The 25,281-nt window shown below is 54.1% G+C and overlaps 1 protein-coding gene across 1 annotated transcript in view; it reads right to left on the reverse strand.

Annotated features, from left to right (window-relative positions):
• Positions 1-2,592: 2,592 nt before the first annotated feature.
• CRHR1 (corticotropin releasing hormone receptor 1) overlaps positions 2,593-25,281 on the reverse strand; it is a 29,519-nt gene continuing 6,830 nt past the window's right edge. The window contains exons 2-13 of the mRNA XM_056362634.1: positions 23,200-23,284; positions 14,207-14,326; positions 12,927-13,012; positions 11,753-11,859; positions 11,236-11,356; positions 10,816-10,969; positions 10,502-10,562; positions 9,560-9,632; positions 8,309-8,394; positions 6,426-6,561; positions 6,185-6,226; positions 2,593-5,014 (exon numbers count right to left, since the gene is read on the reverse strand). Of these exons, the coding sequence (XP_056218609.1) occupies positions 4,874-5,014; positions 6,185-6,226; positions 6,426-6,561; positions 8,309-8,394; positions 9,560-9,632; positions 10,502-10,562; positions 10,816-10,969; positions 11,236-11,356; positions 11,753-11,859; positions 12,927-13,012; positions 14,207-14,326; positions 23,200-23,284 (1,212 nt within the window). The 3' untranslated portion in view covers positions 2,593-4,873. The remainder of the gene's footprint in view (positions 5,015-6,184; positions 6,227-6,425; positions 6,562-8,308; positions 8,395-9,559; positions 9,633-10,501; positions 10,563-10,815; positions 10,970-11,235; positions 11,357-11,752; positions 11,860-12,926; positions 13,013-14,206; positions 14,327-23,199; positions 23,285-25,281) is intronic.

Consider the following 25,281-nt stretch of genomic DNA (forward strand, 5'->3'; position numbering starts at 1 on the left):
TTGTGATAAGAGCTCAGCCACACTCAGCCAACGAAGCCCAAAGACTTTGTGCTGCCTGAGCTGTGACAGCCATGTCACCGACACCGTGTGCTGGAGAGGACAGATGAGGACCAGTCATTTGTGTTCTGCCCCCGTGCAGAACTGGGGAGGCAGCCAGGGACTGTGGGAGGAGCTGGACCTCTGGGTCTCAAGCACTTGCCACTGGTGTTACTGGGGGACTCTGCTGGGCACTGGTCCCCGTGGGCACAGCACAGAACGAGGGAAGTTGTGACCCTTCTCCTGCTGCACCCAAATTTCGGGTCCCCTGCTGCGAGAGCCAGGAAGGGCAGCTCGGAACGTCAGCAAGCTGGCTGGAAATGGGTGCTGCCGTCGGAGCAGAAGGCGATCATGTTTGAGGGATCGTTGGCTGGCTCAGGATGGGGAGCCTCCCGCTGGGGCTGTTTCCTCCAGGACAGAAGGAGGCTGTGGGCTGCTGAGGAGGGTCCTGAGCCCCCCATCACACTGATGTCTCCTGAAGCAGGTCTCAGACCTGGACTGGGGCTGGCAGGATGTTCTGCAGCAGAGGTGTCTGGCAGGATGGTGCTCAGTAGGTGGAGCCCCACATCTCCCTGTGTAACACAGTGCAAATCCGTGCCTCAGTTTCCCCTACTAGCTCAGCAGCAGATCAGCACAGCCTAAAAGCAATAGTTTCCCACGGACACTTTTGCCTGACAGGGAGGAAGGCAGGGCAGCTCGGCCATGGTGCTGGCAGGGGCTCTGCTGGTGCTGTGCTGGGAGCAGGCTGTTGGGGACTGCAAGGGGCCAAACTGTTTCCAAACAAACCTGGAAAACCCGGACAACCCTTGGTGCACATCCCCCTGGGAGCATCGCTGAGGGGTCCAGCTGGGAGGATGGCCTTAGGTGTGGGTGACCCCTGCAGACAGACCCAGAGCCACGAGCATGAGTGGTGGGACTTGGTGGTGGGACTGACCCATCCCTGCTCCTTGCAGAAGCCCATCTCCAGCATGCTGTGTGATGGATGCACACACCTCTGTGGCCTTCGGCATGGCTCTGGGGCTCCTCGAGGAGTGGCCAGAAAAGCGTTTTCTCAGGGATGAGCAGACAGGCTCTCCGATGGGACCCGTGGGAGCCACACTGGCATCTCAGACCTTTAGATTTTTCTCCAAACTGGAAAAATACAGCCCTTTGAAAATTTCATGAGGGTGGCAGAGAGCTGCCTCTCTCTCGCTGCCATGCACTTTTGAAAGCCATTTAACTGTGACTGCAGTGACAAATGTCAGCGGGAGGCTTGTGCTGGGGGGAGAGCAGGAAGAGAGAGGGCATTGGAATTAAAAGATGAAATATTTATTTGGGAGTTAGGCAGCACTGGAAGGACAACACATCACAGGTGAGAACATCTTGGGGCGGACAGCACTGAAAGCCACAGAGGAGCCCATCAGGCTATTAAACTGCCACAAGATTTCCTCTCCTTCCCCACTTCCCCCCCTTCCAGGATTGTTGCCAGCCTGGGAAGGTACAGAAAGGGTTAAACATCCAGAAGTGTGGCCAGCTGGACAGCAATGCCGTGTCTGAGCCAGGATGGAGGAAGAGGAATGATAGCCCAGCTTGGCTTTAAACATAAGCTGTACCCCCCTCCCCCATCCGATGGGTGTGATGCCCAGGGCAGTGGGGCTCTCGGTTTGCTGGGGCTGTATGTAGCACAGGGCACTTGGGACCCCGGTGGTAGGGCTGAGGCTGGGGAGTGACTCCAGGGCCAGACACAACCCCCATGGTGCATTTCATGTGTTCTTCAAATAAAGAAGCTAAATTAAATTCCATCCCTGTGTGGTGGAGAGGTTCCTGCGAGCCTGCCTCACTCCCAGCCTGGGATGTCCCATAGCACCACGAGGTCCCATCCTCGGGGTCCCGCTTGGCCTCTCCCACCCCCGAGAGCTGCCACGATAACCTCAAGGGTTAATGCAGGATTATCTCAAGAGGCTATAACCTCATCAAGAGTACAGGATTGGGAGGTCATTAATCTCAGAATTACTTGATAACTTTAAATACAATCATGTAATCAGCAGGAGCCTGTAATTATTATTTATGTGCATGGTACTTACCAAATTACAGCACTCTCCAAGGCTCGGTGTGATGAACAAATTAATTCTGCAACAGAAGAGCTTGACCAGAAAGATGTTTGTGTCTGAATTTCACTCGTAAACATTGATGTATGAAATGAAATTCGAGTTTAATTGGCCCTCCCTCCTACTGCGAAGCACATTACATTTTTATTCTGTGTTAGCTCAGCTGGCAAGAGGAGAACATCATGGAGAACCTGGAGTTTCTCTAGCCCTGATGGTACTTGTGTGGGAGACCCACACAGGGTGCTCCTCACCCCCCCTTAGACGAGATGGTGTTGATACCTTCAGGAGGAGCCTGTATCCCACCTCTGTACTATGGGCAGGAGCACTTAGGGTAGAAGAGGAGACAAAAAAGCCCCCAGCTGCCCCAGGGACCTCTGTGGCCAGCGGGATGCTGAGCCCACTGCATCGTGAGATGGAGAGTGGCTGTGCTGGGGTTGTCTTTTCCAAACGATAAACATGCCCCAAAAGTCCTTGTGAGAGGAACTGAAGTAATTTTAATCAAACAAGGCTGAGAATACACACACTTCTCCAGCTACAGAAAGCAAAGTCATGTCAGTCAGAGCAGACCATCAAGAGGAGAAGGAAAAAACAGTGATGGGAATACAGATGATTCTGTTTGGGTTTTTTCTTTGGTTTTTTCAATTTCCAGCTTCTTTTCCATCAAAAATGACCCCGCTTTAGAAAAATCCAAATCGAACATGTAGCACATCACTTTTTGGTAACACCACTTATATGTATGGTGAAAAAAGCTTCCTGGGGCATTTCCCCTTCTCTGTAGCCACCAGCTGTTTATTAACTCCTACCAAAGCACCCAGCAGAGAAATCAAAGTGACCCACAGTGGGGACACACAAGTCTCCTCCTTGTAGGGCATCAGCAGAAAGTGGCTGTAAAGCTGGGAGCTGCCAGGTTCCCCATCGCGTAACACTGGGGGTCCTTTTCTCACCCACATATTGGATAAGGGGCAGTTTCTGGGACTGGTGGTGATGGATGAACTTGTACAAGGACTGAAGGCCACCCCACGTGCAGGGGAGGGTCCTCGTTGTGGTCGCTGTCACACCGGGAGCTGTCGCTCTCAGCACGTTGTTGGAGGCGATGGGGTAGTTCTGGGTTTAGCTGCACAGTAACCATGCAGGTTGGAAATCTCAGTGGGAGGGAGAGAGGAGGAGTTTGCTTCAAACTATTGAACTTCTCAAACGTTTAAAGAAACTGGAGGTTTTTGCCTCTGCCTCCCTTTAATGAAAAAAAGAAAGATTTTATTCCTTTCTGGTGGTGTATCCTGAGGAAATCACAGAGTCCTACAATGTCAAAGATGCTTGAATCTCCCCAGGGCAGGAAATGTTTATGCCTGTTCTTTATAGTAGGGAAACTGAGGCACAGAAGTGTGAATGGACTCATGCCAGACCCTGTAGGGCTCCAGTGGCAAAATCCCTGGGATGCAGAGAGCAGACTTCGCTCTAACATCTCTGGCACCCTCCCCGTGCCTGAGCATCCCTAGACCTCATATGGAGTGGGGAAAACCTGGCTCCGAGGAGGCCAGGGCACAACCCTCCACTTGCATGGACCTCTCTGCTCAGCTCCTTTTGGACCACATGAAACAGGGCATCGGGGGTGGATCAGGGACTTGGCAGCTGCACAGGAGATGATCTGAGGTCCCTGGCATGGGGAGGGAAGTTGCTGCTCCTCCAAGGCACTTAATCCCAGCGTTGGGAATGATTTGGCCCCATCCCCTGTGTAAAAGCAAGGAGCAGCTTTGGCACCGAGCCCGCTTGCACAGGTAAAAGCAGGGCAGGGAGGAGGGGAGCAAAACCACGGCATGTCCCTACGGTAGCTGCCCCTGGGGAGCTCAGCCACTGCCTCACTGTGGAGGTCCCTCACCTTTCCATCCCCGAGCAGGGGCATGGGCCTGAGGGCCAGGGGCTTTGCAAAGACCTGCAGATCCATCTGGGCTGGACCAGACCATAGGATTAACTAAACCTCACGCCTTCCTTCAGACCAGACCACTACCATGTGGCTGTTCAGAGCCCCTGGGACCCATCCCCAACCCTAGCAAGGCTCCGTCCCCTCTCCCACCCCATTACTCTGCCTCACATCCTCGGTGTCGAGATGAGAAATGACCTGGTCAGACCAAGCGGCAGTTACAGGACATCCCAGGGATGCAGCAAGGTGCAGGGGAAGGGCTGGAAGGGCTCAAAGAACCCCGGTGGTACAAAAACACAGCCACATAAAGCAACATCTGAAATCAGTCCAGGGGCTCTTCATCCATCCCTCATCGACCCAGATGCCACCCCCAGCAGCATCCCATCATGCACTCACTGGAAGGCTGACACAGCTTCCCAAGGGATTAGCCCCATAAACTGTCCCAGCAATGTCCTAGTGTCCTGTCACCTCAAAGCAGTGACAAACTCAAGAGAGGCAGTGATGGGACATGGGGCATCATGCCCAGGATGGAAGCAGGCAGGGAGGCTGCTGCAACCTCTCTGGGCTGTCCTGGCTCCTTCTGCCACCCCAGCAGGTCACAGCGCTGCCAGGGAGATGACAAAGCAGCACCCCAGCTGTCCTGACCCACAGGGCTGCCCCAGCAAGGGGGACAGGAGCTTCTGCCGGGTTTCCCATATCCGCAGCGAGCTGGCGTGCCCTCTGCAAGACCAGTGGGTGCAGGCAGGACCTGGCCCCTGTGCTGCTCCGTGGCAGGGGTCCCATGCAGTGGGGACGCCAGCTCCCCCACCCCGTACGGCAGATCCCTCCCCGCTCAGACAGCTGTGGACTGCTTGATGCTGTGGAAGCTGACGCGGGTCGGGGAGGTGGGGATGGACATGGCCCGAGCCACGCGGGCGCGGATGGAATGTTTGTCCTGCCATCGGTGCCACCGCTTCCGTACGGCTGATCGGACCTGGGGGAGTGAGACAGAGAAGGGGACATTAAGTCACCACACAGCTCTCTGAAGCTGTCCAGGGGCATCGGCCATCCCCAGTCTTTCAACCAAAAATGCTATCAAACCCCTGCCAAGTTCCCTGGGGGCAGGGAGGGTCCTGGGAGCCCCTGTCACCTCCGGGGACACCCAGCCTTGTTTGATGTGGTGCCCGTGAAATGCAGCCCTTGCAGTTGTGAAGAGAGATGAACCAAACTGACGGTGCCTTTGAGCACAAAATGGAAATGAAAAGAAGAAATAAATCTGAGCGGGGGCTCTTCAGGGAAGCCAGCACCTCACCCGCTGCATCGGATGCTGCAAGGGGCTAAGAGCGGTTTGAGCAACGGTTGGGAAAGTTTTATGGCTTGTCTGCTTCATACTAGTGGCATTTCTTCAATGTTAATTCTGCCCTACAACAGCCCACGTGCTTTGTATGGCAGGTAAATAGTGAAGAAATGCCTTTTCATCGACTGCAGCATGGGATGGCCCTGGGAGATGGGTGCTGGATGGTGCAGTTGGGTGAACACCAAAATCTGCCACCAGCCCAGCTGGAACTGAGAGATGACAGAGCATGAATTGCATGGTGTGACAGCCCTGGTCCCATCCCTTTTCCTCCTGCATCAATTGTATACTATTTGGTAACAAAGCAAGCTTGCCTGGAGCAAACTCTCCTGAGCCAGCAATGGTGCAAGAGCATTTGGTAGGAGGCAGAGGAAAGAGCTGCCCAAATAACTGGCCTCTGCTCTCACCTCCTTTGCTTTCTGCTGTCTGGGTTTTGGGTCGGAGCCTGGGAGGTGCCCTTGCCCATGTGCCAGGTACCCACATGTTTATGGGGACTGCCTTGGAGAAGGATTTCCTAGGGATGGGGGGACCCCTGGCTCTTCTGCTGCACCGAGTCACACAGATGCACCCCTAAAGCAGCTGTTCTTGGGGGTGGATTTCCCTCCTCCAGAGGAGGAGACTGCCAGTGTCCATTCCCCTCTGGGCACAGTCTCGGGCTGCAGGTATCCCTGGAGCCAGAGGTAAAGCACCAACGCTGACCAGCAAACGCCTTCAGCTGGGGAACTGGGTGCCAGCACCCTCCAAGCCCTGTGCAGGGGCTTGGATCTGCCTGCAAGGAAGAGTATAGACCCCCCAGCCCCCAGTGCTCACCTCGCTGTTCAAGAAGCAGTAGAAGACAGAGACGAAGAAGCCCTGCAAGGAGACAAGCTGGAGTCACTGTGGAGCTCCAGCCAGCAGGCACCCCAGGCTCAGAGGCTTTGGAGCAACCCCAGGGTTTGGGGCTGTCTGGTTTTGGGAGGGGGCAGAAGCAGGGCAAGGCATCAGCCAGGACAGGCTCCTCCACACCTCTTGGTGGGGGAACTGGGACGGGGACTGGTGCTGAGGACCATACCTGGAAGGACTCCAGAAAGGAGTTGAAGTAGATGAAGACAATCCTGGAGATCTCATCCTCCCCCGGGTTGACAAAGAACAGCATGTAGGTGATTCCCAGCAAGGGCAGCAGCACCAGCGTGGCCTTGACTGCTTTCCTGGGGAGAGAACATGGACCTGAGCTGCCGCAACATAGCCCTGGGCACCAGGAATCTCCCCATCCCACCCCCAGCACCAGCACGGCTGGGATGGGACCGGCTGGATCTGGGCAAACCAGTGACCGGGGGAGGACAGAGCAGAGCTGAGCTGTTTTCCAAAGTGATCCCCAAGTGACCGGGCTGGTGTGAGCACTGGGCACCTTCTGTGGCTTCTCCATCCACAAAAGGGCAGTGGGTAGCGAAGGCTTGACCTTGAGCTGGCGTGAAATGATTACTTGGCTGATCTAAGGCTCAATTTAAAAGGAATTAAGGGGGGTAAAATAATTCACACCCTTCAATATGGGTTTCTGGAAAACTCAGCTAATTAATTTGATATCTTTTCCTTGATAAGATTACAAGTGCAGTCTGTGGAAAGTAATATTGCTGGTACAAGAGTGAGGGAAGGATTTGGGCTTGGCATCTCATTCCTTTGGATTAAGGGACAAGAAATTTTGCTTAAAGATCCTGGTAACGGACAAATTCCAACATTAGCTGAACACAGGAAAAGTCATCCCTGGCAGGGCTGGGCTAGGCAGGGATGGGGCCTGGGACCTGTCCTGCATTGCTGGCCTGGAGGAGAACCACAGCCACTGACACAAACTGGCAGATGGCACAGAGGAGCTGGAAGTAACTGAGGACATGAGCATCTTCAGGCTGTCAAACTATGGGACAGCACATGCACCGGTGCACTTCTCCAGGGGAGCAGCCATGTAGCAGGGGATCCATCAGCTTTTCACCAAAAGCCATCACCTAAGGTGAGCAGGAGCCCTCCAGGGCTGTCCCTTGTCTAGTTTAAGCATGACTGAACAGTTTGTAAGTTTTTTCTGTCCCACAAAATGTTTATGGGAAATGAAAATGTTCTGCCCAAGGGTGAAAAATGTTCCCTGCCAAAATCAGGCAAATGCTGGAAACCCAAAAGTCTCTCAGAACTGCTGAGGCCAAGCAGCCTATTTCAATAGCCTTGATCTTTGCTCACCCCAAGCTGAATCCTTCATCCCAGCTCAATACTCCCAGATGAGGGAAGCTGGCATTTCCCAATGACAGCATCCAAATTTTTCCATTCTCAGCTGAAAAAGCCACCCTCAGCCCCAAACCTGCTTCTTTTACAGTACGATTCCCTGATTCCTGCCCAGAAAGCAATCCAGAGAGGAGCATTGAGGAAGACCAAGGTGTCTTCTCCTGTTCTGGGTACTTCAGATGGCTGCTCTGACTGTGCACCTCCCAAGTTGTCTGCAAAATATTCCCCAGCAGGGAAGGGTTAAACTTTCCTGCCCTGTGCTGCTGGGAGAGCTGCCTTCTCCTTGTGAGGAGGTGTTTGGGTGGCATCGATTCATTCCTCCTTCCTCAGCCTTTGCTTTGCTGCCAAGTGTGGTCCAGTTCTCACCTCTGTGCCAGGGTTTGCAGCTCTGAGCCCGGGCAGCTGCTCGGGTCCCACCACAACGGGCTTTTGCCAAGGGACTCTGCTCCCAGCGGCTGCCTTCGACGGCAGATCCAACCATCCACGTTCTCCATCACAAAGCTCTCACCGTCCAGGATTTTTGAACCAGATGCAATAGCCACATGCCTCCGAAAAGCATTTGAGGTGCTCTTCGCTGTCTCTCCATGCTCCCACCCCCTTGACATTTAGCTGACGGGGCTGTCCCTGTCCCCTGTAACCATGCTAAGGCAGTTTCTAGATCTGCTTTCTGCGGGGTCATCACGCTCTTACCTGTACTGGATTGTCTCTGACGTGGTTGAAGCCCGGAGCTTTGTCATGAGGATTCGGACGATGTTGAACAGAAAGATAAAGTTGATCTCGAAGGAAAGGGGCACCTGGTCAGTGTCTGCTCCCCCAGCCTTTCCTCCCGTTGCCGCAGCGGAGGGAACGGGCTGTGCCAGGGGGAATGGGAACGTTCCCTCTTGACCCTGACCTGCTGCCTTCCACGCACTGGATCAGGGCATCTGCGTTTATCGTTTTTAAAGCACTTTAGCAATAGCATTTAGGAGTGTTTTCAAGGGAGAGGGGCAGTAGGGCACGCCAGGAGGTGGGCAAAGAAGGGCAAACATTAAAGGAAGGGCTGAAGGTGAAAAAAATTGGAAGGGGAGGAGGAATAGAAGGCAGCCAAAGGGATTTTGGGAGAATGGCTGCCATTGCAGCAAGGAGCTGCTTGGCCACTCTCCCGGCTGCCGAACTGCTAATGAGGGCACAGGAAGGCAGCACTGGGAGCGGAGCACAATTGACACAGATTAGAAGTGGCCGGGCTACCTGATGGGCTGGGAAATGAGAAGACGCTCAATTATTCAGCGAGGCCGTTTGGTGCCGGTGATTAGCCCTCCTTTGGGTTTTCTCAGCATTGGGCAAGGAGGGAGGGAATGCTGTGGGACCTCGTGCATGGCTTTCCCCCTGCCAACACAGGTTGGACCCCTGCCACTACTGCGTGTGGCTTGCCACTGCTGCTCTTTGTCCCTTCCCAAAAGGGCAAAGCCCCAGCAAATTATGCTCCCTATAAGCCCTGGTTCAAGCATCGCTGCTTAGCCAAGGGACAGGAGAGATGTGATGTGGATCAGGGAATGGAGCTGAGGTCCCCAGGCTGCTGCGAATGCTTGGCAAAGCACCAACCTGCACCCAAAGCACCCAAAGCACCCTGCCAGGGCAGGGATGGAAGGACTTACTGGCACACGTGGGAGTCTGCCAATGGGAGCATCCCTATCCGAGGACTTTCTAGTCCACCCCAAGCCGGCAGGATCCGTGCCCGCTATTTCCCATCAGGGGTTAGGTGCCCAAACTGGTGAAGTTTGGGTGAGGGGAGCCGGGCTTGCAGGCCGAGCGGCATCACTGCTGTGGGGCTGTGTAACTGCCAGCAGCAGGGAGAAGCTCAGGAAGGGGGCAAGACCCTGTCTGGGAGCAGCTGCGTCCCATGTGAGGGGGAAGGACCCCATATTTAGAGGGGATTTAGCGAGCAGGGCGCTTTCCTCTTACCAGCAGCACCAGGATCATGGGGCCTTGGTAAATGTAGTCGGTATAAATTCCCGCTCGCTTCCCAAACCAGCACCTGCGAGGCAAGGACAAGCGGTGTCAGGGACAAGCCATGTCGGGGACAAACCTGCAGCATGAGCAACCTGGATTTACTCCTGCCCTCGCACACTCTCTGTAAGTCACTGTCCATGGGGTGAAAGCACTACAGCTTCAACTGCTGTAGCCCAGGAACGCGGTATATGGAGGCACATGCGGGTGTTCATGGGCTCCATGGGGATGTGGAACTGGTTATTGTAGAATGGGCAGGGACAACCTCACAGGCACACAGGTCTGGGCCGGCTCTGACCCCAGCAAATCCCACGGGAGCTCCCACACGTGTACCCGTGTCCTGGGAGCACCTTGTTGGGCTCTGTTAAATGGGTGCCATGCCTGCACGTAGCGCAGGGCTGCTGAAGTCAGGAGACAAAACTTGCCCTGGAAAACAAGACGAGCTGCCGCTCATCCAAATGGTCTCCTCTGAACTTCCCAGCCCGCCCGACAAACTCTCAGGTGTCTGTTAAGACCTCCATTAGCAAGTCCCTGTGAAAACGGCTCAGGTGGCGGTGTTTTGTATCTCTGCCCATAGATTAAATCCCAGCTCCATTTAGCAAACATGTTGTAGGAGCTCGGGCTTAATCTTGCCTTTTCCCCCTTAAACATCTCATTTGCCCTTTGAAGAGAAGAACGCAGCAGCAGGCAGCTGCAGGCAGGGCGGCAGAGAGCCTGAAGGTGGGATAAAGGAAAGAACAGAATAATATTACCTTTTTTTCCTCCCACCCTTTCCATGTACCCTGCCTTGTGCCAGCCCTTCCAGGCAGGATCCGTGCCTGCTGCAGCCCCTGGCACGACTGATCCCTGGGGAGCTGGGACAGGAAGGAGAAGGGGAATGAGAGCAATCAGGCTCACTTCTCGTTGTCGTAGTACAGCTTCCCGATGGCCCAGGCGACGATGATGGGAAAGGGGATACCTGCAGAGGAACATGCAGGTGAATCTCAGGGGTGCAACGTTGCCACCAAACTGTGCTGTAACAGGGATTCTCTCACAGAGGATAAACCATCGAGTGAGATGAATTGACCATGCAAATCCCATCCTCCTGCTCCCAGCAGCCTTTTTGCAGATATTTGGGTGAAAGAAGAGCTGGAGCAGAAGAGGGAGGTGGGCATCACCCATCACTCGACCCCTGCACACCCGGTGGGTGAAGGGTACATCCTGGCACTTACACCAGCCGATGCAGATGAACATCCACTTGCGGAGCTTGTCCGTGGAGTAGGTAAGCACGATGGCCGTGTGCAGGTAGCAGCCCTCACCGAACATCCAGAAGAAGTTGGTGACATGGAAGTAATTGTATGCAGCAGTGACCAAGCGGCACCAGACCTGCCAAGAGGGTTAGGAGGAGACACGGGGGCTGAAGAGAGGAGCTCTGTGTTACAGTGGTGAAACATGCACAAAGCAACACAGACCCCAGCACAGCAACTGAACCCATGATTCTCACAAGCCTGAGTTGTCCTGCAGCCACCAGGAAGCCCTGTTTGGCCCCTCAAGCTGCTTTTATGGCCTCATCTTTAGGATCCTCAAGCTCCCCACACACCCCAGCCACTCGGGGTGGGCTCCGACTGCCTGCCTGGCAAAGCTGCACCTACCACATTGCTCTCGTGCACCTCCGGGTTCATGGTGAGCTGCACCACGAACCACGTGGCATTGCGTAGGATGAAGGCTGTGATCAGGTTCCAGTGGATGATGTTCCTCAGGCACCGGATGCTCCTGGGGAGGGGGGGACAAGGGACCATCAGAGCATGGTGGGTGGCTGGGGGCCAGTCACATGTGGGCTGGGGGACACGGCTGTTTGTGGAGCTGCCTGTCTTTGCTGGGACCCCAGGGGTAAGCTGCTGGGGCTGTGCCCTGGGTAAGGTGGGCAGGATCAAGACCAGGAGGTGGAAGGCACCAAGGAGGACCCACTGCATCCATAGCAGAGTGTTTCAAAAGAGGAACAGGAGGAAAATAACCCTGAGATAGACATGATCCCTCCAGACTGGAGAGCAACAGCCATGGGGGAGGATATAGCAAAAGACAGGGTCTGGGTCCACCCCCAGCCTGTGGGGGTGATGTCTCTAGGCTCACCCCCCCAGCAGGAACATGGCAGTGGGTCGGGTCACTCACCGCAGGCGCATGAAGAGGACAAAGGCCACGAGGAGGGCCCCCAGCGAGACACAGTGCCCCAGGTAGTTGATGATGACAGCGATGTGGTAGTGCAGCTTGCTCTTCTTCTGGTGGGGGGAGATGGGAAGGGGGTCAGCAGCAGCCCTGGGTACCACCACAAACCCATCCCCTCTGGGAGCCCCACTGCAGATGCTGGGCCCTTTTTCAGAAAGCAACTGGAGCCCACCTGGTGCAGGGCAGTGGAGAAGGGCTGGAAGGGGACGGGGCTGGTTGGATGGGGCTAACGTGGGCAGGAGAGGCACCAACCTGGCCCTGGCAAAGGGCTCAAGCATTTCACATCCTACCCGTGCCAGGGCAGCTCACTGCTGCTGCCCCTACATCAGCCCGGCTCAGCACGGGACATCCCCAGCCCACCATCCGGGGAAACCCTGCTGTATCTGGTCCCAGCTCACTGGCAATGTGGCATCTGGTGTCTCGGTTCATTCCCAGTTGCCCTGAGGGCAGCCGAGAGGCTGGGATGAATTTGGGCAGAGGGAGCAGGGGATCTCAGGAAGGTGTGAGTGATAATTAAATTAATTGATTGCTCCTGCTGTTAGGCACTCATCCAACCTGTGAATTAGCAATTAACTGAGTGAGAAAACCATTCCTGGCAAGAGATATCAGCATCTTAAATACCAGAGGTGGTATCAGCTGCAAATGAACAGCCCATATCTCTTCTCCTCTGCTCTGAGGGGGGGCTTGACCTACTCAGGGGCTTATAATTCTTGTTCTCCATTTTTTTTATCCCTTTCAGCTTCCTAAACATCTCCTTTATTTCATTGCTGACAGGGAGGGTTGGGGTTTACACTGAGAGCTTGGGGCTGGGGGAGGCTGGTGGGGCTGGAGGGCACGCTGATCTGCACCCAGCAGCCCTGGGACCAGGAGACCTGACACTGCAAATCCTCTTGGATTTTTAACAGGGATGGAAACGGGCATGGCTTTAACTTTGGCAGGGAATAAAAATGCAAATCCAGAAAAGTGTGTGTCACATATACTGCATGCCACCTTTTATCTGGGGTGCTGCCACAGCCCACAGCTCCCTTGGGCTATTCCTGGGTGCTGTTGTTCTTCAAAACTCCATTGTCTGTCCCTCACCCTCCCCCAAGAGCCCAGCCAAGGGATACCAAAGTCCTACCTCTTCGCTGAGGATCTCCTGGCACTGGGAATAGTTGACCCGCACTGCCCAGCTCCCGTTAGCGAGGCATTCCCTGTAGCCATTATCTGAAAGAGAGCGTGTCCGTCGCACAAAGATGTGACCACCTGGTGGTTGTCACTAGTCAGGTGTCACTGGCATCAAACCAGTGGATTCTTTTCCTTTGAAGCCAGCTCAGGTTGCAACTGCAGAACCAAAGCCCTTGGACCATTTCAGACTCACTCAAGGGCTTTGGGTCTGCACCAGCTCTGCCCCTTGGCACTGGGGGACCCCGACACCTCCCACTGCCGAGATGCAGTGGGAGCAGCACTAGTTCCACTCTCCTTTTCCCCTCCTCTGTGCTGTTTGCTCAAGCCATCACGTGCCACCCTGCTAGCGCTGCTGCAGTGGCAGCATGAAGTTCTCACTTCTCTCCCTGCATTAGGAGCTTTTTTTGCCTCCCAGCCAGGATGGTGAGTGGTAAGGCTGTTTGGGAAGGAACAGCCACAGCAGCCCCGGGGCAGTATCCGATTAACGTCAACAGTGGGGTGATGCCAGCACTGGGACGATGCTGGGCTTCTGCTATTAACAGGAGAGACCATGAGCCTCATCAGGGTGATGGGATGGGACAGGGATGGCATTGGCTCTTAGGCAGGCAGAAGTATGGATTAATGCAAAGAGACTCGTGCAATGGCATAAGAAGTCCCACAAAGCAAGAGCTGCACGCATGCGATCTTCCACTGCTGCAAAGAAAGTGTCGGAGAGAGAAATAGATGTTTTCTGCAGGAAGCAAGATGTTTCTTTCAGCAAAAGCAGCACTTGCGTGGTCAGAAACTCAGCCATGTGCTAGGAATGGCTCTGGGCACTTTTCAGATGTCTTCACTTTGTCCCCAGCTCCCAGCACATCATTGGCAGTGACAATGCAGCCACCCGTGCCGGGAGGGGACGAGCCACGAGGTCCCCCAGTCCCTGCTCAGCTGGGTTGCCACCTCCAACAACAGGGCAGGCTCGCTCCTCTCCCCCTGTCCCCAAGATGGGGACACCAGCCCTGTCCCCCTTCGCAGGGGCATGTCCAGGACGAGCTGCTTGTAAAGCTGCTGCTCTGAAACCTCCCTCCCTGAAATTCAGGATATGAGGGTGGGCTTTTTTCTTTTTTGGCTGATGGATCCCACAGAGCCCCCGGGGGGCTCTGTACTCATGCCCCCACAGCCCCTGATGCACATGGCTGGCTGAACTCCCCCACCCTTCGCCCATCGTGTGCCCACCAGCGCTGGTCATCTTACTCGTGGTGTTGTACCGCACGCCATAGAAGTACTCGGGGCAGGGGCGAGCTACCAGCTGTCCCACCGCGCTCCGGGGCCAACACGTGCCGATCAGGTCTACCGAGGCGTTGCACTGGGGACCTGCAGGGAAAAAGGGTGGAGGGTTAGTGGTGGTCTGTGGGCCACCATGAGCCACCTCCAGGCTGTTGAAGGGCCAAGGTCTGCCAGGAGAGCTGGAGCTGTGGTCCTGGCTGAGCTGATGGGTTGTTGCAAGCTCGGCCCCCCCAAAGACCCTCATGGCAGACACCAAATGGGGTCTGTGCCAAGGTTCCCCAAGGGCTGGTTGATCCATCCTGGCCATGACTATTGCCCTGGACCTGTCTGAGCCCCTGTAGTAAGCTCAGCTCTGGCACAAACCTGGTTTTCTGTCCTGGCTTCCCAAGTCAGCTTGGAGTTCCCTGCCTCTGGTCTTCCAGCCCTGCTCCTTTCTTCAACCATGGCTTTGGCATCCAGCCCCACAACAGCCAGCAATAAGCTAGATATTCCCTTTTCTCGTGGAGACTGCAGCCTGGTCTGACGCTGAGCTGGTGGGACGCTCCTTAGGGCCCCTCCAATTCTCTCACACCTCCTGGCTGCAGGAGCTCCTTCCTAGCGGTTCCTGTTGGTCTCTTCCAGCCTTTCCCAGGAAGAAAACTCCAAGTCTGCTGCTGCTATTTCAGATTTCAAGCAGGACTTGTGTGCTTTTCCCAGCTACACAAGTATGCTAACGTAGGCATTAGGTAGGCCAGATTGCAGGCTTTTTTATGTATAATTTGTATATATTTAGAACAACATGTACTGTAGCTAAATATGTCCTAGCTACATTTCAAAGTGAGGTTGGAAGCAGAACGGCTGCAATATCCACAGAACACAATCCTTGACAAGCAGCAGGCAGATGGGCAGCAGAGCCTGGAAGGGGCAGAATTCAGTGCAAACCACTCCTGGGTACCAGCAACACGTGTGCTGTCAGCGCAGAGGCAGGCGTTGCCATTTCTGAGACAAAACACCCCAATTCACAGCTCTGGGGGTGTGAATGCAGCGTTTCCTCTCCACCCAGACCCGATTATTTGAATGACTTTCCCAGAACTTCCAATGGATAGAGCTGGCTAAAGAGTGACCAAGCAAAATACTGTTTTATTAATATGATGAAGGTTTTCATGGAGGAATATCTGTTTTCATTGGTTATCTGAAAAATTAGGACCTTGGTTTCTTGGGATGTTCTCAGAGCAAATTTTCAGTGTGAAGGAAAGGAGGGTTTTCCTCAAGAGTCTTTGCAAGGGAAAACAATTTCCAAGCACGTGAGCTGGGGAAGCATCAGAGCATGGTGAGCATTACCTTCTGCCTTCCATAGCTTGTGATGAGAAATTAATTTTAATGGTGACCTTTGCTTTTAGGTTTGCTAATGTGTATGGTTGCTGCAGCAACCTTCACTTTCAGTTAACTGGTTTAAGCTTGTCTTTCTTAGGAAACAAGGTGCATTTAATCACGTGTAGTGTGCGTGTCTATGCGTATCTGCATCCATTAGTGTTTGTTGAGCTCCTTAGTTGTTTTGACCCAAATCTGACAGAGAAATAGAGGGTCACAGAAAATTAAGTGCCTGTATAAAAATTTATGATAGTATTTATCCAGGTAGGGAAAAGACAACAGGGAATTGCTTCAACTGAGGACAAAATTATATTGCAAGCGCTCTCCCTGTTAGCCACCTGGGAATTCACCCATGGGAGATGTTGCTTGAATATCTGGAGCAGGAAAAGCTTCACTTGGAATAACCCAGCACAGAAAAATGGGGTTTGCACAGTCCCAAAGCCCAGAGTAGCTCATGCAGTCCTTGAAAACTCTCCCTGTGTCCAGTGGGGCTGCGCACAAACTCCATTTTCTCTCTGTCTTCTCATGCCTCAGTTTCCCTCCCACGTCCCAGATGCTGTGCTGGGGCACAGAAGCAGACTGCTTGGGGTGGGGGGGCAAGCAGGAAGACTCAGTAATTAAAAGTCAGTAGAGCCAGAGAGCAGTAGCAACGCACCCTCTCCATCAGTGAAACAAAACCACAGCGATGCAATTAAGAACCAAACCCAAGACAGATTCAAGGAAATGATGTGGTCAGATAAAGGTGGCATCATTCTGCTACACATCTGCTCAAGCCTGGATTTATTATCTCCGCATTTCTCCAAGGAACTTAATTTACTGCTGCTTGGCCCTGCCATCAAAGCGCCGGTGGACGCCCACCAGGTGACAAAAGGAGTGGATGGCTCTTGCAAGTCCCCCCGTGGCAGGGCTGCAGGGTAAAGGTGGAGCAGCATCACCAGGAGATCAGTCCCCTCCTCGTCCCGTGGGTCAGGATTGTGGGGTGGGGTGACATTTGGGCTTGGGGGCTGCCTTGGATGAGCAGAGCAGCAGGTTGTAGCAGGCTCCTGGGACCTCGCGCTGTGCACAGCAGGCTTTGCCCCAGCACCATGGTAGGCAGTGTTGTGAGGTCTGTCCCATCAGTTTTTAACCTGGTGGGTAGCTGTAATATTTTTCCTGGGGTCACACCGAGAACCGCCTTGATGAAGAAGAGCTGAAGAAAGCAGATGCTGCTCTTTCTGCTCTCTTCAGCACACACGGGGGGGGGGGGGGGGGAAATCATCTCATGCTGGGGAAGGGTTAAGTAAAACAGCGAAGGCGATGAGTTCGGTGAGGGCTTCGACATCCCTCTGCCCAGCATGACAGTGTGCTCCAGCTGTTCCCCAGTGGCATGAAGCCTCCAGCACTTAGAGCACTATTTAGCATGGAAATTATATGTATCAGTGCTAAATGCTTTCATATCTGCTTTGCGGCCCATCTGTATTTGCAGGGGGATTATTCTCCCGGTTCTGCAGATGCCTGCTCTAGCTTCCTCAGCGCCGCTGGCTGCGCAGACACTTTTGGTCTTTGCAGCTTTACAGCAAGAAAGGTCAATGAATTTCCTATCTGCACCAAGACCCCTGGTTTGGCTCCCTCCTGCACAGAAGCATGACATTTGGGGTAGGAAGGAGCCGCTCCTGCTTTAAGACAGGGAATGTGGCACTGGGGGAGTCACTCGAGTCCCTTCGCGCCGTTTCATTCGGGTTGTGCTGCTTTGGAGCCGTACAAAGCGTTTGCTTTCTTCTGAAGAAAAAAAGTACCTGTCCAGGGACTTACACTGGGACAACTATACCACAGTAACTGTCTCAGGATAGCTGTAGCAATATCCCTCCTGTTTATACAAAACATCCTCCTCCAGCCTGCTTCCACCACTTGGGAGGCCCCTGGGATGGCTCCAAGCTGAAGCCACGCAGCCGTGTGAAGCCTGGCAGGGAAAAGCTCTCCAGTCCCAGCTAATCTGCCAAGAGGTTTTGAGCAAATTTAAAGAGGATGGAACATGTTTATCCTGGGCCAGCACCACCAGACGTGTGGCCACAGTGCTCTTGAGCCAATGCCAGGAGGTCTGAAGTGTACTGTACCGTCAAACCATTGCTAGGGTGATGTGAAGAGGACTAAACCAAAGGTGGTGCTGATACCGCCGTGCTGGTAAACACATCCTCATCTCACACGGGGCAAAGCTCTGCACCAGCGCAGCATCCCAGCTGGCTGCTGTGCCCCCAGTGATGCTACAGCTGCCCCAAGGGCGAAGCTTCTCTCTCCTTGTGCAATGCAAAGGGGCCAGGAGCGCTGGTGGGAATCTCTGAATCACAGGCTCATTCCTGTGGTTGGGAGCGGTGGGGTTATTCACCTAAGGTGTCTCAGGAAGCTGAGTAACAGCTGAAAGGTGTGCGCTCATATCTCTACCTGTCCTGAGCTCTTACTCAACCACAGTTATCTCATCCCATCCCTGCAGCCAGCGTGCAGAAGATCCTTTGTCCCTCCCAGGCAGCTCCACCACACTGGTGGAGCAGGAGGAACCATTTCACACCTTATTGCCCCAAAGCCAGGGCCTTTGGGGGATGCCCAAGGAAGGGTGGCTCCATCCCAGCTGTGGAGTCACTCAGGTGCTAAATGCTTGAGTAACACCTTGAGGGAAACGGCACTGGGGGACAATTTGTGTTAACGCAGGGTTGAAACTGGAGTGGTGTTGCTGCTTGCTTGCCCCCTGAGTTGGGGCTGGGCACTCTGTATGGCTGGGAGCAGCTGTGGTTGCCTCAGAATACTCAGATCCTTGTCCACACCCTACCTCCAGCACTGCTTTTGGTGGCATTAGGTGTTTCTGTTTACCCTTGTAAGAGTCCAGTCCTTAAAACATCACCAGCAATCCTCCCAAGCATTCCAGTTCCATGATCCTCAATGTAAAATAATTACACAGGCTAATTAAGTGTTATGATAGCAAAGTGTCCTTGTAATGAATTTTCGGCTTGTTGTTATTGACCATCACTGACTGTCCCCTTGGGTCTTTGCTGCTCTTCTGGAGAAGACTAAATTAGAGGCACCAAACCTAGCTTCTGCCATTGGTATTGATGCACTTGCTCAGTGTCGTCACTTCAGATGGATCCAGGTACGGTTCTGTGGAGCACATGTAGTTATGGAATATATGAGGTAGTGGGTCGGGTCTGGGACACATCCCGTTCTCATGGTATGACCCGTGGAGTGGTTGGAGTTGCATTATTACCAAGGGCAGCAGGAAGAGGCTTATTCCCTGCTCTTGGCTGGGTTTTGCTGGTGGGTGAGCGAAGCAGTGTAATCCCTCACCGGCAGAGTTCTCCTAGCAAAGGCTTCTGGTTTGGCTACAACTGAACAGGGTAGCTGGCAACAGTTTTACTGCATCCAGTCCAAAGTACAGTTTAGCTGCTGTAGCTGCTGCTCATGCTGAGATGTGCCAGGACACTGTTTTCTACCAGAAAACCTCAGCACCTTCTTCCCTCCTCCGCTACAATAAAATCTATGAATATAAGCAGGTTTCTATTGACATCCCTGTTTCCTGGATGATGGAGAAGAATGGCTTTATCGATGCTAGTGTACACTTCAGCTGCTATGATTTTCCATATAGGTGAGTTCACATGTTTTGGTTCCCAAACCTGCCCCAGTATCACCACTCTCCCTCAGTGCCAAGTCCCTGCCAGGGCTCAATGCTTCTCTTTAGCCCCTGCTCATCTCCTTTATTAGTATTTCTGTGTTGATGGGAGAGATGCCAACGAGGCTGAAGGGAAAAGAGGCGCCCATGTTGTTAATTTGACCTTTATGAATTTAAATTCCAGTCTTTCCCCAGGGGAGTCAGTGAGTGAATCAAACAGCAGTGGCAGGAGAAGGGGCTGCTGGAGCAGTGTCAGCGGTCTGGGGAGCTGAGCTGGAGCAGGTGGGAAGTCTCTTGGTCAAACTGTCACCCGCTGTGAAACGTGTTTCCAAACCTGTCTGATAAAGTGCCCATGAAGGAAATGCTCTCATTGCTTGCTGCTCGCCTGTGCTTCTTAGCCACAGGCTTTTGCTATATCTGGACCAAGTTGCTTTGCTTTATTTAAATGCAAAGCTATGCTCCCTTCCCCTCCTTGGAAAAGCCTCCAGTTAAAAAAAAAAAAAAAAAAAAAAAGACATTTCTATTCAGTTCTGCACAGCTTTGGTGTCATTTTCCTTTGCTTTAGGTGAACCTGCAGTGGCAGGAAAGGTTTCTTCCCTGGGAAAGAATCAGCTGTTCTCCCCCCTCTCTCTCTCTCTCTCCTGAGCCCATACACAGGATTGAGGATAACAATTTGTTGTGATAATGGTTTAACAGCTTAAAGGAGTGGATCGTGCAGTCAGGACCAGCCGGGGCTATTAGCAATTGGGTGCCAACTCCCTGGGCTGATCCAAGCTTGGGTGCTATGAATGTAAAACAAGCCCATAAGTGCTCTGAGCTCGCTCTGCTTGAGTGCTTTCTGTTGGGCTGCTTTGGAAAAGCCTCATCTATTAATTAGGAAGAGGCTCTCCCATCTGCTCAGATTCCCCTTTCCTTCCCCAGGGAAGTGCCGGGATGGGAAGCGGTCCTGCAGCTGCAGGGGGATGCTTTGCCCTGATGGGTGAAATGACCTTGTTGCTCCCTGACCGGCTTCGTGGCAGGGCAAGGCGAGAAGCAGCTGCGCACAGACCCCAGGGAGCTGAAATCATCAGGAAGACAAATTCACAGTCTGAGGCATTCTGTAGGCTGGGAGCCCTTGGGACAAGCACCTATGCACCCCGCACAAGGGATGCTCATCCTCGCTGCATTCTTTTGCAAGCCTCATCTGGGAACTTCTTGGCTTCCAGATGTTTGAGGGTGCCACTGACCTGACTTTCCTGATGCACCACGTTGACCTCAAGTCCAGCCTGACATGATTTCTGCCTGGAGGAGGAAATATTCACCACTACTGAGGAAAGCAGCCTTTCTGGTGGAGTGGCCAGTTGTGCATGGTTGCCCACGTGTTCTAGCACTGGCCAGAAGTGGAGGCTCATCGAGAGGTATTTTTGACACATACCTAAAATCTCAGGTTGGACCATCACGCCTGTGCAGGAGCCTGAATGCCAAGGGACATTGCCCAGCATCGGGGACAGTGTGCTTAGAGGAAGATGGGTAAATCCGTGCTCATAAGAGGGCAGGACAAGGTAGCTCTGTGGGGCTCATCCCAGGATGAGGGTTTGCTTGCCCATGCCTGCACCCCATGAGTCTGGTAAGCATCCCCCCCGACCTGTCTCCACCACACTGTTGTGAGCAGAGACCTTTCCAGCTCAGTGCATGTGCCTCAGGGAGTGCTGGCACCCTGGCGATACCCCTGTCCAGCCATGCATCCTCATTAAAAAGTCTGAGATTAAATAATGAAGGGATTGGTGAGCAGAGAGGGGAGAAGAGCTCATGCTGGGCTGTTTTTCGGAGGAGAGGTGCTGCACACAAGCACAAGGCAGGGCGCCTCCATGCATCCGACTGATGCCCTGCTGAGCCGCGTGCCAGAGGACCAACTGGGCTTGTGTTACCAGCATGTGCCATTTCCCAGGGGTTGTGCAGACACTAACAAATTAAGTCTCACGGCCTCGCTGCAATTCTCATTAGCGTCATCCTAACAACCTTTCATGTTAAATAGCCTTGAAACAAAGTTTTCAGGTTTGTAAATATCCCTCCCTAGGAATTGCTGCTTGAATCAGGCAGGGCTTAAACGGACTCCAAGGATGAAGGCTGGTGCTGAGCTCCACTTCCCAAGCAGCAGGCATAAGACAATTAGTTTCATGTCTACCTCGTGTTCTAAGCCCCCTTGTGAAGCTGGAAGTGGCTCTCACATGCACCATCCCCATCCCAAATGAATGAATTACTCAGGGATGGCAGGTTGGATGCATGGAGTTTGCAAATCTGAAGCCTGACATGCTCCCTTGTCCCAGGGTGATGGGCACTGAGCTGCAGTAAATCCTGCTGGGATTCACACCAATAAATCCCTACTGAGCGAAGCAGAAAGCAGCACCCACTGCTTGAGGGCAGCGGCAATTTCAGGGCATGCCCATCAGCAAAGCCATGGCAGAAGTTCTGCCCACTCTCTACCCTCTCCCCTGGGCTCAGGAGGTTCCAGCAGTGGGCTGCAAAGGCCATGAGCTGGGCACGAGCAGGCTCTGGGACCTGCCTGCTGCCCCGGGTCATGCCACCAGGTCCGTGCATCACAAGAAGATCCTGTGGTGCTTGGCTGGTGCTTCTGTGGGTCAGAGCCCACAGCGCTGGACACATGTTGTGGCAGGGGAGACGAGTAAGAAGAAAACAAATGCCATTTATCACAGCCTAACGTGGCCAAGGACAGCCACCTGGCCGAGCGGAGTGATGAAACCTTCAGGGAGCAAAGCACATGAGTGATGACCAGGTTTTTTGTCTGCGCCATGGCCAGGTCAGAGACACGCAGGCATTTCCATTTCCACAGGCAACCTTGCTCTCCCTCAGCTTTCTGCCTCCATTTCTCCCGCTGGGGATGCCCTGGGGATGCTCCTTGCAGGGCTGTGGTGGCCTGGCCTCAGCCAGGCACTGAATCAGCTGGTGCCAAGCTGTAATTTTTCAAGAAGGAGTTTTTAATGCTGCTGTTAATGGGAGCCGGGTGGCAGGCAGCCATCCATCAGCGCCGAGCCTCCGCGGCCATCCGTCACCCTGATGGAGGCAGCTGCTCTGAGCAGCAGGGACGGGAGCAAGCAGGGCAATCGCCTGGTGCCTGCTCTGGTCTTCATTCAGTCCTGGGAAAATGAACTCTGCAGCATCCTTGAGCTGGGGAGGACTTCTCTCCTTGCTCCTGTGAGCTCCTCTCCTTTCCCTCCTCCCCTAATGCCTGTCCCTGAACCAGACCTGTCACTGCTGCAGTGACACCCAAGTCACGTCTTGAATGTAGGCTAAAAGCCAGGTTTGGTACAAACACATCTTGGGCTTGACCCAGTTAGACGCAAACTCCAGTATGGGTGTTGAGTAGGACTGAGCTGCCCGTGTCCCTGCTGGTCTCACCCAGCTCGGCTGAGGCAGCCCTGGCCGTGGCCATGTCCCCAGAAGCTCCTCGTGGCTGGTGGCCCAAGGTTCTCAATGGCACACATCTAGGAGCATTGGGGGACGGAAGGTGGCCGAGCCCTGAGCACAGGCTGGCCAGACTGCACTGCTGACGTGGTCTCTGCAGAAAGTCACAACCTCCAGTTGTCACCCCTGGGCAGGGGGACTGCAGAGGGGGGGACACACAGGGGACAAAGGTCCTGGTGTCCCTGGGCATGGAGCAGAATGGGCAGCGCAGGAGTAAGAGCCAGGCAGATATCTCTTTGCCCACCTCCCCCTCGAGCCCAGACCACCAGACATTTATTTTCCCTATTTTTAGCTCTCCTGAGCTCTGCACCTTTTACCTGCCCCAACTGTCACCCTGCAAAGAGGCTGCAGCAGCCGGCACGGGGCTACAGCGCAGCCTCCACGCACCCCACCTCCCCCCAGAAAGGATCTGGGCAGCTGCGGATCAGCCAAGAGACCCCCTCCACAAAACCCTCTTCCAGCCATCCCTGCTGCTGGGGTCCCCTGGGGATGGCTGGGGACACAGGACACTCACCGGTGTGGTTGGTGACAGGCGTCAGGCTCTCGCAGTACTGCTCTTGGATGGAGGTTGCGACTGGGCTATCCCAGAGGAGAAACGCCTGTGCAGGGAGAGAGCAGACCACAGGCAGGGTTACATGTGCAAGGTGCCGCTTCCCCAGCCCTCAATCCCTCCTTGGACAGGACAGTGGGTGGGTCTGGTCTGGACTTGTCCATGTCTTGATGGATGCCAAAGCTGCCTGATGGATGGGTACCCGTTTGCAGGATGGGTTCCCAGCCCAGAGGAGCTGGGCTTACCCAGCTTGCGGCTGTAGGGCTGATGCTCTCTGCTCTGTTTCCCACCCACCGATCCTCTCCTGCCCCAAATATCCCTCTCAGCAGCCCACAAGGTGGCCCTGCACAGCCCCTGCCAGGTCGAGGAGCTTCTGCTGTTTAGCAGTTTAATCAACACTTTTAGTTTTAGCTTCTTTGCATCCCAAGAGCACACAAGGGAAACATGAGGAGCCTGACACCATGCTTGGATTTTCAATACCTTACTAAAATCACAGCCTTGTAAGCTGTCAGTGGGAAGATGTTAATGCATGTCCTTAAGGAGATCTGATCCCCAGACAACCAGGTCTGGCTAAAGACTTTTTTCCAGGAGGGAGGCTTGTCTGCAAACACTGACATTCCCATTGCACTGACCAGGATCTATCCCACCCCTTCTCCAGAGCAGCTCCTGGGCGGTTCTGCAGCTCCACTGCAAGGGAAAGCCATCAACTCCATCTGTATGGGAAGCTGTTTTGGAAAAGCTACTATGGAATTATTGTGCCTTTGCAGGAGTTTGGGGAAACTAAAACCCAGGAAGGCAATTGCAAGTGGAAGATGGCAGAGGGATGGTGCTGTTAGACCCAAGGCTCACTAGCGAGGCAGGTGGGGAAGGAGGGGACCTTCTGTTTTGCAAAACACACAGATTTCTACCAGAGCACCTGCCCAGGTCCTCCTCCGGCTCAGAGGCAGGTGACACGGTGACACAGGCTGGTCCCCTCTGCTCAGGGGACGGACGCCAACAGTGGATGAAGCAGAACTCCACTTCCCTCAGCCCAAGCCTGCCCTGCGAGGGCTGACCAAAGCCCTTGGAGGAAAGCTCGCTGCTGAGTCAACGGCGGAGCCGTGCCTGGAACGACCGGCACGTACATCCCCCGGGATGCTCAGACCTGAGCCTGGAGTCAGCAAAGGCTGCAGCCTCCTCTGCTTGCATGGAGGGTCCCAGCTCCCCAGGGCGGTGGGCTCGGACGCTATCCTGTGCTGAGCCAATGCAATGAACAACAACCTCCAGGCTGGTCCCTACTGCCTGGTGCCCCGTCCCCAGTGCCAGTTACCTTCAGAGCTGCTCTGGGTGGGGAGGAGACCATCCTCCTCCTCCCCTTTAGTCGTATAAACACCGCCTGCTCTTGCTGGCACACCCAGCGATCTCCTGTGCCTTACCAAAGCATTAGCAGGATTTATTCAGACATGGAGACAAGCTCAGCACCCACTTGCTCTTTTCCAAACAACTATTTACTGCCTGGGGAAGCTGGTTTTGACAGCAAGAGAGATGTCAGGCAGACACATAAATGGAGCTGAGAATAACTTCCTTGTTATGACTGCTCCAGATGGCACAGGGGATCCGCAGCAGAACCCTGCCCCAAGTGCGGGTGCTGCAGGGAGCTCCTGCTGTGCTGCTCCTGCGGGAGCTGGGACCCTCCTGGGTCTCTTTGCTGAAAGCTGAGACCACCCAAACTCCAGCCATGGGGTAAGCGAGGGGGCGTGGGGTCAGCTCCCCTCTGCATTGATGCCTGCGTCTGGTGCCCACCAGACCTGGTGGCTCTTTGCACAGGTAGCTGGGACACAAGGGTTCCTCCCGAAAGGGACTGGGGTGGTTTGCCTACCAGAACAGGCTCTCAAGTGTTAATTGGATGTGTTTCGCCTAATTGCAGCCTGCTCTAGCCTGGGAGTGCCAGTTCTCCTTCCAGACACAGGGAGAGGTCTTGGCACTGAGCAGCACCATGGACCAAGCTGCAGCTAGAGGGGGGCATGGATGGAGTGCAGTCTCTGGCTCTTTGCAGGCTGAAATGAG

The sequence above is a fragment of the Falco biarmicus genome, chromosome 17 (assembly GCF_023638135.1).
Source record: "Falco biarmicus isolate bFalBia1 chromosome 17, bFalBia1.pri, whole genome shotgun sequence".
Lineage (NCBI taxonomy): Eukaryota > Metazoa > Chordata > Aves > Falconiformes > Falconidae > Falco > Falco biarmicus.